Source organism: Mytilus edulis, chromosome 13, assembly GCF_963676685.1.
Source record: "Mytilus edulis chromosome 13, xbMytEdul2.2, whole genome shotgun sequence".
NCBI lineage: Eukaryota > Metazoa > Mollusca > Bivalvia > Mytilida > Mytilidae > Mytilus > Mytilus edulis.
In genome coordinates, this window is record NC_092356.1 from 67,809,045 (window position 1) to 67,823,092 (window position 14,048).

At 31.6% G+C, this 14,048-nt stretch overlaps 1 protein-coding gene across 1 annotated transcript; it reads left to right on the forward strand.

Annotated features, from left to right (window-relative positions):
* The first annotated feature begins 4,473 nt into the window (after positions 1-4,473).
* Positions 4,474-5,596, forward strand: LOC139500496 (complement C1q-like protein 3). The gene is made up of 3 exons (XM_071289236.1): positions 4,474-4,594; positions 4,784-4,837; positions 5,172-5,596. The coding sequence occupies exons 1-3, from the start codon at positions 4,513-4,515 to the stop codon at positions 5,594-5,596; spliced, it is 561 nt and encodes a 186-aa protein (XP_071145337.1). The 5' UTR covers positions 4,474-4,512.
* Positions 5,597-14,048: the final 8,452 nt, after the last annotated feature.

Here is a 14,048-nt window from a genome sequence, read left to right on the forward strand (position 1 = left end):
AATATTTCGAAAGAATGTCTCTGACTGTCCCCGTCAGGGTTGTTGACATATGAGCTGTTTGAAATTATGTAGTCAAGCACACAAAATGCTTGTTTATATGTAGTCACTAATGCTTTGATCCAAAAATTACTCATTGAATCATGAGGCGCATAGGCCACACAATGAATCATCACCGACTTTGAATCGACGACTCTAAATGTTTAGTATTTTCAAATCTTATTCTGACATTGATAAGTTTTTCAAAGGATATCAGATGTATCTACATACACGTCATACTTTCTATGATGCAAAAACTGTTAGTTCTATGTTAACGTCTTACACATCTACAAAAGTCTAAACATTTAACGAAAGCAAACAAAAAAAAAGGAGATATTTTCAGGTGAAACATCTTATTTACTGCATTAGTTATGTACTTTATTCATATGTCCATGCAACAATCAGTGTATTTAAAACCGTCTTAGGAATTGCAACATATCAAAAAACCGTGACACCTAAAATCACAAGAGCCTTGGGGATTATGTTTTGCTCTGCAAAATGATAAAAGTATTTCAAATTTCAATAATCGACAATGACTACTATAAAAAGTCTTCGTATCCACAAAGTTGAATAAGTGAAAGCAGACTTGAAAACAAACAAACTGTTTATTTTAAACAATAGTGTCAATGGTAGATTATGCAAAAATATTTTTTTATCTTTTCCTTATATTGGATATTAATTAAACATAGGAAGCCAGAAACATGTAGAATATTTTAATATATAATAAACATTAAAACCAGACGCAATATCGTACTGGAAATCCGATGTATTTTCATTGTATTTTCTTGATAATTGAACATATAGATTTACATAAGGCTTATAAGAAACTTTAGTATTTATTATTGCCAACTTTGACAGTAACTTTATAGACAGGATGTCGCCGATACATAAAGTTTTAAACAAAAACTTTAAAATAATTTGAATAGTAGAACGAGTACATCTTTGCTTTGTACGTCCTTTATAATGTGAATATTAAGCTGTATGTCTTTCATAACTGGGGAGTTGGAAAATTGTCGTAATGGAGTACGTACCATATTGTCATTATAACCCTTGGGATTCGTTGGAAATCTTTAAAAGTACAGCCTCTGGAGAAATTGCAACGTTTCCTATTATTCGTACAAAGACGAAAGGATGTGCACATATGATTTAAAACAATCAAAATGTAAAATCACTCTCTCTCTCTCTCTCTTTCTCTTTCTCTCTCTCTCTCTCTCTCTCTCTCTCTCTCTCTCTCTCTCTCTCTCTCTCTCTCCTCTCTCTCTCTCTCTCTCTCTCTCTCTCTCTCTCTCTCTCTCTCTCTCTCTCTCTCTCTCTCTGTTTAACATTCAGAACTCTTGTGTTGCTGATGGCAGGTATAAGTGTTCAGTGTTTGTCTCATGTAGTGATGTCACATTCAGGGAAAAGAGGATTTGATTGGAATATATCTGCAGTCAACTGTGACAACAATTTTCAATAACGGTCAACCAACTCATGATGAAAAGGGGATGACGTCATAATTTACTCCTTGAAACCATTTGTTTATTATATCCCCTTTAAGAAACGAGTGAAACGAAAGATCTGGAATAGAAATGATTCCTGTAAAAATCAGTAAACTAAAATTACCGCTAAAATGTTTTTAAATCTAAAATCTAAACCTGATTGTTCAAAATATCTTAACTCTTTTATTTTACTAAAATTTGTTTGTCTGTCTTACATTCTAACTGATCTAACCTACTTTAGATACTTTCTTAACAACTTTAAATGCAAAAAAATACAGACTAGCAATACTGACTGGTAAATGAATCCACATAGATGTTGTGTCATGTGTACTATTGTTTGTCTGTTTGTCTTTTTCATTTTTAGCCATGGCGTTGTCAGTTTATTTTTGATTTATGAGTTTGACTGTCCCTTTGGTATCTTTCGTCCCTCTTTTGTAATTGAAAAAAAATTAAAACGGAACGACACTTCACAAAGTGTAATAAGTGCAAACGTAAAGGTTTTTTTTTATAAATACTTGATAAATATTTTGCATTTTGTGTGGAAGTTAATTCTCAAATCTTTATTACTTTAATCATATTATGCTTATCAGTAAAACGTAGAAACAAACATATCGTTAGAGTTAAATTTGGTTCTTTTTTCTCAGCATGCACTGGATAGATTGTCGGAATTTGTTTTGGAGTTCTCGTTTCCATACCTATTGCTGTTATTGTTACTTCGGTGCAACTGCACAGGTAAAAAAAGACAATGAACAAATGAGATACAAAAGTCAATCTTTAAGGTGCTTACTGGTACAACCTCGAATAAGTAAAAAATGACAATTCTATTCAACCTTACGAAATAGTTCAGTGGGGCTGAAGGACTTTTGTCGGGAATTTGGGATTGAGCTGTTGGATTTTTGGTAATATCACGATTAAATCATATCGGGATTCGGGAACGAATATATTTTTTTCGGGGAAAATTAATGTTCTTCTATGAATCACTTTTTTTTAAACATTGTTGATTCATGCGATAATTGTAAACAACAAGTAAACTAGTTTAACCCCAGCACACGAAAATGCTCATGTCTACAATTCAAGGATGTATTTTTTTTTGTGTTACTTGAAACAATTTAGAGCGCTTCTGTAATTTGTAATTACGAAATCTCTGGCTTAATAATTTACCAGTAATACATAGTTTACGTGCGATAAAATCAAAAACAGACACGGGCATAGCGTACGAGTTGTAAAATATGAATACCAAAGGAACATCTCCATTCAAAAAGGGAAAATTAACAGAAGGGAACGAAAAATCCCTTTTGTCGTAAAGTTTAGAGTTTCCCGTTTAAAACCAAAATATCAAAATCTAGGAAAGGACAGTTATTACCGTTAAAATTTGCGTTAATTAACGTAATTACATTTGGGTAAATTTCCGCAATATTGAGAAAATTCTTGATTATTTAAGAAAAAAATATCATCAAGATAACCATGATAACGGTAAGTGTTATTGAATTTAGAAATTAAATGCAATTTAGACGGTTTTTTAATGAGTTTGGTCATCACCACTGTCCTATGATTCATAACAATATAAAAAACAAGTCTGCTATTAAAGGGGCGCAATAAGTGCCCATATGAATACCTACAACCTGTTGATAAAGTACATAACTATTATCAAGGATACAAAAATAATAGCTTCAATCATCTCATCAAACCTCCAGTATGCATATCTAGCATATGTACCTTTATCAATAGAGAAGAGTACCTTAGATGAGTTTCAGAAAAAAAATATTTGGATTGAGATTTACCAAACGACCATCTAATTAGATAGAAACACTTGTGTTTGATAAGATTGTACGGAAGTGTAGTGTAAAGAGTAGAAAAGTCAAAACTGTCAACATAATCAAAAGGACCACAAAAGCACGTAATTCCATTATTTTCATATATTTTACTATAATTGTGTATGATAATCTCTTTGATAGTAGTTAGGGGACTTGTTAAAAGCACTGAAAGATTAGTTGTAGAACACTTACTACGTAGAGGCTGAGATGAAACGATAGTTTACTGGTTATTTGTGTAGTTTAGCTAACCAATACATAGTAGGGACATGCACATGTTCAGAAGAAGCCTTACACTGTGATGTGGTTATGATGTTTTTCTCCATTTTTGTTTTTATGTGGTTAGGAATTTGCAACTGTCTGATTGTAATAGATTCAAACACTTGTTTTAAATTTATTTCATGACGTAAAACCTAGTTATTTGAATGTTTATGATACTATCTTAAGTGGCAGGTTCATGTACAACAGTGGTAATAATAAGGTATTTACACCACAAACTCATACTGAGAATTGTTATCAAACATTGAGATCTGATATGAATGACACAGCTACCCACCAAAGGACAAGGATATTAATAACAGTTAACTAGCAAAGTCAGGTTTCAATCATGCTAGCCAGTCCATATAAAGATTACTCGACATAAAACATTTCGAGTAACACGTCAATAGATCTACGTGGTAATTTGATCAAATCATTGCGTATAATAAAATTCCAATTTCTTTAAAGCATTTGTTAAAAATACTTGCATGCAATATATATATATTATTTGATTTTATGCTTTTGTATATTTTTACTGTTCAAATCTCGAGAATTCTTATTTACGAAACCATAACGGATACAGGACAATCTAATATAATCAAAAGATACCATTTTGCCATATTTATTAAACGTATTAGCAAAATACGCAGTTTTATTTTCCCCGTTATATTTCTTAATTTATTTAGTTGTTATGAACTTGACTCAAAACAAAGCGTCGAGTAGTCCTTAACCAACATACCCTTGAACAACTATAATATCTACCACTTTGATAATCATTCAGCTGTTTGGAAATAGCATGCCAGAAATAAATCTGAAGTATTATATTTCACCAAATGTCTACTGTCATGCTATCCACCAGTATAAATAACACCAAACGTCAGCAGTGCTGAATCGGAAAAGTCCTCTGAGAAAAAGCTGAAAACTTCAACATGATGGTTTTGTTGTGTATCCCTGTTTTGCTTCTTTGTGGACAAATTGTGGCTGTCAAAGGAGACTGTAATCGAAAACTTGGTAAGAATATCTTGTACATCAGAAATCGTTCTTATTAAATTTAAAAAAAGTATTATTGTTTATTCTAAGAAATATGTGTGCTATTTTATTCTACATGTGTGAGTCTATTTATTTTCAAATGTGCGTTTCATTAATTCTAAATGTAAGTAAACTTTTTTTTTAATATGCATATTTTCTCTTTAATTGTAGAGAATGGCCTATTTGATGACCTCATTCAGATGATGCTGAAAATCAGGGGATCTGGTAAGTAAAAGCTGGGTGTAAGTTTTTGGCTATTATTGACTTTTAAAACATTAATGAAAAATTGATTTATGAACAATTAGTATAGATTTGATTTTTTTCTATTTATTGTTTTTTTTTTTATATACTTTACATTACACTGTACCAGTGACAAACGATAGAAAGTGTTTTCTTAATTAAATTATATATTCGAGAAGAAGATCATTGCCGGTGATTGTATTTTTTTCTTTTCCAGCTTGTTGTATTCAAAATTCAGATTTTGACGTTATTATTTTTTCGTTTTGCATATCGGTCAAATTCTAAATTTTTTAAACATTACAAAAGGTTTGTTTTATAGGTAGTTCAGTTCATGGCCATTTTCCCAAGAGAAAAGACTTTCCAGCTTTTGCAGCATACAGGGCATCTTCACAATCTTTGTCTGTGAACGAGGTTGTCAAGTTCGATAAAGTTTGGACAAATAATGGAAATGGATACGACCCTAGCAGCGGTGTTTTTACAGCTCCATTGGCAGGATTGTACCATTTTGCAGCAGTCGTCATGTCTACGAATGGAGGAAACTTGTATGTTAGGCTCTTCCACAACAACGATAAGATAACATCAACATATACCACTGATAAGGGATACAAGACCGGCACTTTTGATATTGTGTTGACGTTGGAAAAGGGAGACAAGGTATATATTAAATCCGGACATAACAGTCAATCCATTTTCAGTGATGCTGATAACTACAGTACCTTTTCAGGAAACCTTATTGCCTTGTAAATAATAAAACTATAATACTACACTTTGTGTTTTTGTGAATCAAAGGCAATCGTTTTGTATGATTATATATATCTCAAAGGATCAATCTCTAAAATGCCTTTTTTATAAATCGGTGTAAACATGAACCTTTGTTTCCGATTTGTTTACAACTTGTACCGGAGTTCAAAACACAATTGTTCAGATAAGAATTGACGGTATTTCCCCCATTGAATTGATTAAAATGTACTTCTGGTTTAGTTGAAGTTAATATTGGCACCAAATCATAGTTTTTCCGTACTTAAAAAGAAAGCTTCTGTGAAGTTTTTATCATAAAAATGGGAATTAAATGCTACTTTCGGTTTATAAAATTCCACTTCTTGCCTCATTTCAAAGCTTTCGTTGGCGTCTAATCATAGGTTTTTTTCATACTGATTCAAAAATATATGGTACTGCATATTTTTTTTGGAATGAAGCAGATAATTAGCTTCTCATGTTTTTGAAAATGCAACTTCCGGTTTCTCATTAGAGCTTTATTTTACACTGATTACAGAAATATATGGTTTCTATATTCTGGTTCACATGTAACATCTGATCTCATATGAGGGCCTTTTATCTCTAAATCAAGAAATGTATGGTTTGTATTTACTTGTACTTTGTAATAAGAGAGATAATCAGCAATTTCAAGATCAACTTCATTTGGTCAAATTTGGTGCCTTATTGCGGACTTAGCGCTGATTCCGAAAACATATGGTTTCTATATGCGTTTCTTTCAATTAAAGGAGATAATTAGCTACTTGTTACTTGAAAAACAAAATCTAAGCGACATCTTGTGAAACCACAATGCATACAAACTGAAAAAAAAATTATTAAAATACCAATTGTTAAGAAAACAATTGATGGGCGTTTCATTCTGTATACACAATTGGGAACCAATTGTGCCCCTCTTCTTGCCAACTTGTTTCTTAATTATGATGAGGCTGACTTCATACAGGAACTTCTAAGGAAGAAAGATAGGAGTAAACAATATCCTTTAACTCTACTTTCCGCTATATAGATGACGTTCTTTCACTAAATAATTCAAAATTTGGTGACTATGTTATACACATCTATCCCTTCGAACTAGAGGTAAAGGATACAACAGATACAATTAAGTCGACCTCATATCTTGACTTACATCTAGAAATTGACAATGAGGGTCGGTTGAAAACAAAACTTTAAGACAAAATAGATGATTTCAGCTTTCCAAATGTGAACTCTCCATTTCTAAGTAGCAACATTCCAGCATCATCTGCATATCGGGTATATATCATTCTCCAAATTGATACGATATTCCCGTGCTTGGATTTCCTGTCATCATTTTCTTGATAGAGGGTTGTTGCTCACAAGGAAGTTATTAAACCAAGAGTTCCAAATGGTGAAGTTGAAATCATCCCCTCGTTAGTTTTACGGACGCCATCACGAGTTGGTTGACCGTTATGGAATAACTGTTTCACAAATGATATCGGATATGTTCCTTACGTCGTAACTACAATTCCCTTCCCTTTCTTGAATGTGACCTACCGAATTAGACTATTTACCGGATTTGTTATAACATAAGCAACACAACGGGTGTCATATGTGGAGCAGGATCTGCTTACACTTTCGGAGCACCTGATATCACTCCTAGTTTTTTGGTGGGGTTTGTGTTGCTTATTCTTTAGTTTTCTATGTTTTGTCATGTGTTCTATTGTTTGTCTGTTTGTCTTTTTCATTTTTAACCATGGCGTTGTCAGTTTATTTTCGATTTATGAGTTTGAATGGTCCTCTATATCTGGTATCTTTCGTCCCTCTTTTAATGATATGAACATATTAAAAGCCGGTCAAATGTCAGTTGTGGTATCTAAAGTTATATGGCTTGTTTTTTATGTTTGCTTAAAATAAAGGAGATATTTTACTTCTTTTGGTTTAAGAAATGTTCACATTCGGTATCATATGATAGGCCATTCACACTTTGTCCAGTAATAAATGTTCTATATACCTTGTCATGAACTTAATAAATTGATGCAAAATACGGGTACTACAGTCAATGACCTAAATACCGTCCCCCGTCAATCAATAATTGGTAGGAGTTCCGTAACATCACCCACGAATCTCTCCATACTCCATGCTCTAAATTGATAAAACGAGAAAAGCTGACGAGTAATCATTAGACTCTTTTTTAAATTCGGTAATGAACATAGTTAGTTTATACGTATTCATCATTTTACTCCAAACAACAACCATAATGGCCCTATTTCTCGTATCAGACATAAGCTAATGACTTTTTTGCCCCGGCTAATACAGCTGCTAACAATATAATTATTGTTGACGTAAATTTTACATTGAGGTTCTAAAAATGAAAATCACAATTTCACCAATATTCCAACTGACTCCAATGTCAGAAAATGACATTTGTAACAAACATATTTAGCTACCACTTTACAAGCCGAATCAATTAAAATGAAAGTTCCAACTATGTACTGGCTTCCGAAGCTGCACAAAAATCCTTACAAATATAGACTTATTTCATCTTCAAGCCATTGTTCCACTACAAAAATCTCTATTCTTCTTACTGGTAAACGTGGTACCATAAAAAACTGGAAATAAATTGTTCGATTAAGGCATTTTAAAATAGTAGATTTATTAACTATTGGATAGTCACAAATTCGTTGGAAGTACTAGATAAATTGCATGATTATATTGGTGATTTCGAATCTGTTCAAAGTTTTGATTTTTCTACCCTATATTCCACTTTACCTCATAATGTTCTTAAGAAAAAATTCCCTCACCTCATTAAATGGTCATTTAAAAAGTCAGAGTACAAACTATTTTTAGTAACAACAAATAAAAGAACTATATAAATTAAACTTGCTTTAATATTATAACTGCCTTTGAATTTTTACTCGATTACATTATTGTTCGCTATGGAGATTCCGTCAGGTAATAGGAATTCCCATTGGGACTTACTGTGCGCCTCTTATTGTGGATATATGTCTGTATTGTTTTGAGTTTCAATTTAATACTAAAATCAGCAAATACCGATCGAAACCACATCTGATTGAAAAGAATTGTAACAATTTTAGATATTTAGATGATTTATTGGCTCTAAATAATGTAAATAATGACGACTTCAGTATGTACACTAAAGATATTTATCCTGTTGAATTGACTTTAAATAAAGCTAATGCTAACAATGAACATGTGTATCATGTAAGGATGTAAAAATCTGTTTTTATATGAATCTTTGTTTCATTATGGCTGTTGTCATGTCAGTTAAAAAGGAAATTTTATTTTAACAATTTAAATTAAGAAAAGTAGAGGTTATTTGATTAAAACTGGTCGAGTTTTGTTCAGACCTTTGGTTGAGTATAGTTGAGACTGTTTCAGATTGGTCGAGTAATATATCAGACTATCTTAAATTGCAAAGATAAGGGTCAAGTACAAATAAGTACAGTTAAGAATGCTTACGACTGGTGCCGAGTAATGTCGAGTTAAAAACAGACCAATTCAGACTTGTCAAGTAAAATCCAGTACAGTCGAGTACAGATATATGCCATTTAAGTTTTTTACTGATTTGTAGTGATTATGAAGCAAAGTGGTATATAGCTATATAGGATAGAAAAAATAAAACTTTGGATAGATTCCAAATCCCTAGTATAAGCCTCTAATTTATCAAGTGTTTTTTTCACCTCAAAAGCTCACAAAACGTTTAAACAGACTTATTAAGAAGGGATATAGTTACGATACTGTTGTCAGGTCATAAAATAGTGCATATTTTGGCTTTCACTTATACGGTATTTGCATCGGAATTCAACTCATTTAATCTGAAACGAGATATAAGCATGATACAGGTAATGTTCTTCTCATATATTTTATGGTGGTATAATACTAAACCCCTAACACGAGGGATTGTGCGAGATATTCATATGATGAAGACATAATCTTTTAGTCTGGAAATGGCATGTTAGTTACTGCTATTAGTCCTTTGTTTATTTATGTATCATTGTCATTTTGATTAGTTTCTTTTGTTACCTATTTTGACATCGACCTCGAACTTCTTTTAAACAGAATTTAAATGTGCGTATTGTTGAGTGCTTGTTTTTTTCTAAATTGCTAGTGGTATAGGGGTGGGTGTTTAGATCTCAAAAACATATTTAACACCGTTGCACTTTTGCGATTGTCCAAAGTCAGGAGCATTTGTTAGTCTTGTACAATGTTGTATGATTTTTAATTTTAGTTTATTTTATATATTTCGGAGTTAAGTATGACAACCATTATCACTGAGCTAGTATACATTTCTGTTTCGGAACCAGCTGAAGCACGCCTCTGGTGCGGGATTTTCTCGCTGCATTGAAGACCTATTGGTGGCCTTTGGCCGTTGTCTGCTCTTTTGTCGGGTTGTTGTCTCTTTGGTGCATTCTCCCTTTCCATTCTCAATTTTACTGCATTTTTTTTCTTTAAAAATGTCCTGTACCAGGTCAGGAATATGGCAATTGTTTTATTATAGTCCGTTTCTGTGTGTGCTACATTTTAACGTTGTGTTTCCGTTGTGTCGTTTGTTTTCTCTTATATTTGAGTGTGAATTCACATTACTATAAGACGTGTCACGGTACTTTTCTATCCCAAATTCATGTATTTGGTTTTGATGTCATATTTGTTATTCTCATCGGATTTTGTCTCATGCTTAGTCCGTTTCCGTGTGTGTTACATTTTAATGTTGTGTCGTTGTTCTCCTCTTATATTTAATGCGGTTCCCTCAGTTTTAGTTTGTTACCCCGATTTTGTTTTTTGGCCATGGATTTACGAGTTTTGAACAGCGGTATACTACTGTTGCCTTTATTTATATGATTTAGAATTTAGAAGAACCTCTCAATTATTTTATTTTTTCTAGCTTCATATTAAAAAAAGAGAGTTGTAACAAATATAACGCTTTACCAGATAATTTTAAAATGCAATCATATGAATCATTAGGAATTGTTTTGTTTAACAAATTTAGGTGGTGGTGTCCTATACTATGTTAACATATAAATTGAATTAAAACTGTCAATAGAAATAACTGACCAATCATAGGGATGTAGTACTAGTGTGCTCATATTGACTTTTTTTACAAACCGTTTAACGAGTAACTGAATATATCAGAGCAAAAGTCAGAGAATTTATTCAATCATGCATACAGCGTTCAGGTATAAATAAAAATTTGCAAGATTATTTTTAGTTGTTTCGCTATTTATGAAGATACATAGAGAATAATAAATGGCAAAATCCGTATCATATGCCGTATCATCCCGAGATATCAATATCAGCCCGAGGGCCTTTAGGCCCAAGGGATGATATTGGTCGAGGGTGATACGGCATGTGATACGGATTTTTCCATGTATTATTCTGTTTATCATATATTTTAATGGAATCAGATTCATGGGATATCCATTTTTTTTTAAATTGTCCGAAATTATAAGCAAGAAAAGAACATTGTGATTGTGCTGTATTTTCCCAGCTGAATTTTTTTATAGACTTCCTTATTTGCTTAATATCCACATCGTAATATCCCCTATAACCAAATTTTATTCTCAGTATACGTTTAAGACAATGTATTAAAATGCATCCACCAACGATACTATCCTAATATTTCAACAAAAATTAATATTCAAAAAATAAATATCGTAAGATGTAGAATGTTTAAAGTTTTATTGTTTATTTGGCGATGATATTATTCATGATCTGGTTCATTTTAACTTCTGGCGAAGTAAACACCAAGAAAAATATTTATTGGAAAGTTTGCTATCTTTTCTAATCAAATTAAAATCGTAAAAATTTTCATTTGTGTTTAACCCATCAGGTAATGAAAAGAGACTTCATAAAAAATAAGACTAACAATAAAACTTCAGATATTTCCATCTTATTGTGTCTTTTTTTATATAGATGAAAATCGCTCGTGAAGTCACTGGGTACTATTTTTTTGGAAAATATTGATTTTTAATTGAAATGCTAGGACATTTTTGTTAGTTTGAACTCATTTTGTTTCCTTTCATGCCAGGAAATACAGCAACTGGACGTCATAGGTCAAAAGTTGACGTTCTTCACATTATGACGTCACGCAGCCATGCGATACGGGCTATGCGATACGGGGTATGCGATACAGGGTATGTGATACAGACTAGAAAAAAGACCCTTTATTAGATATACAAAATTGCTGTATTTTGTACTAAGTATATGATAAAAAGCTATAAAAAAAAACATTATTGCAGTTTTTTGTATATCGTTGTTATATATTTAATTCAAACAACACTGCTAATAGTACATCGACCAGACATAATATTTTTTATACTTAATCGTCAAACATACCATATGGCTATATTATATATCATTGGATTCGGGAAAAAGAGTACTTTTCAAATATCGATGTCGTCAAAAAGAAATGTGGTAACAGTTTTGCATAAAATAAGGTCAAAGATCAAATTCTGTTATTAATTTTTTCTTGCATATTTCCAAATTTGAAAATATATACAACAATTTAGGTTAAATTTCAGATACAGACATTTTTTCAAATCATTAAGCAATGAATAATCACGAAAGTGTAAAACAAAAATGGAATTAGGAAGTCGATTTATTCTGAAAATTGGTGTTTTTTCAAACACTTGTTCTATTATACAAGATCAACACATATTCTGTTAAAGTTATAGTAGTTACCTTGCCGGCTGACATTCAACCTCAGCAATGAATGATAAATATTATCTTTACCTGAAGCCTACTTTTGTGAAGGCGTATTTTGCAAAAGCTCATTCATGTAATTCATTCAAAGTAAAACCACTCAATACTTCAAAAACATTTACAAGCAAATAAATATCCATTCACGGAGATGTATCTATAAGAGGCTGTATATGAGCTTCGCATAGCTACGTTATATGAGAGTTAGGACTTGTGAGTGGCTTGAATTGCGGAAAAAATGCTTCTGAGATAAATGAATTTGATATCATTGATTTGTTTACATTTTGCGTAAAAACAAACGAGGAAATTTAATTGAAACGTACTCTATAAGATGCAAAATATTCGTAGTGTTAATCTTTTACAAAAACTCTTTAATAACGGACTGGTTTTGCTAAACTTTATTTGAAATCATTTAAATAAGGTGAAACAACAATGTATATAATAACAGAAATCATATCACGGATGTTCTTTTACAATGTAGTCCTAAAAACATTTCAAGTAAACTAACGTAATTTGAAGCCCATTTTACAAAAATTGCACCATACGATTTTTTGAGGAAAGTGAAAATGTCAAGTTTAACATTTGAACTACAAATACTGTGATTTAAAGCCGTATAGTCCGAATGACAATTTTCTATACTCGGTCACCGTACTTTAAGTGCATTTTCAGCTTTCATATACAAAACACTTCCAACAGTATAAAATCAATCATTGTTTTTATATAATTGTTTAAGTAAACTAATTTTGTTATTAAATTGAATTAGAGTTTTGAATTAATGTTTGTTGTTTGTAGCCTCATGAAACATTCTTGAATATATTTAATATTGCTATCAATATTTCTATCCCTTTTTAAGATTCAAAACACCAAGATTTTGGACAATGTATATCCCTAGTAACAAAAAGGCATATGAATCATACAAATGAAAAATCACCAGACTTAAAACTTAGGTACGTGTTTTTGTTACGTGCGACAATTATGTATGCGACACCCAAATCTCAACCACTCAGAAGTCCAAATATTTTGAAATTTTCAAAGGTACATAAACTAGGAGTGTTGGTTTCAGTATGAACGTTATCAAAATAAATGTAATTCGAAAATGGCCAAGTTTTCTATTTTCAAATCTGTCTTCTTGTAGATCTTTCACTTAAGTGATAGAATATCTGAAATAAAAATACATTTACAAAGTAATTAGACCTTATTTTTACCTGTAGCATCAAATACAGAACATATACAATATCACATATAATTCCATCTGTTATCAATATTGATTACAGGTTGAACCATGATATAAAACATCAATCGACCTAACATGAATAGCGTGTGAATCTTTAAAAGTCATCATATCTATATCTTATTTTGTTGGCAGTGTTTCGATTGTTGGAAAACATTATGGTATACAGCAACTTGATTGTTCCTCATTGTCTTTTAGGAAATATTGTGACGAAAATTATAACAAACAACTGAAGAAACATAATACACACACTTAAAAAGTATGATATTTAAAAAAAAATTACTCAATTTCCGGTTATATGCATTCAAATTTAACATCGACAATCTAAGCAGACATAATGTAAAAAAGATTTTTTTAATAATTGGAAAAAATATATTAGTTGCCTAGCTATTTTTATATTTGTCAGGTTCGCATAACTTACCATACTAAAATGGAATAAACTTGAGACATATCTTAACTACAGAATGAAAAGGGATGAAAATGATGAACAGTTTGCCAATTCTCAGAATTCCGAAAATT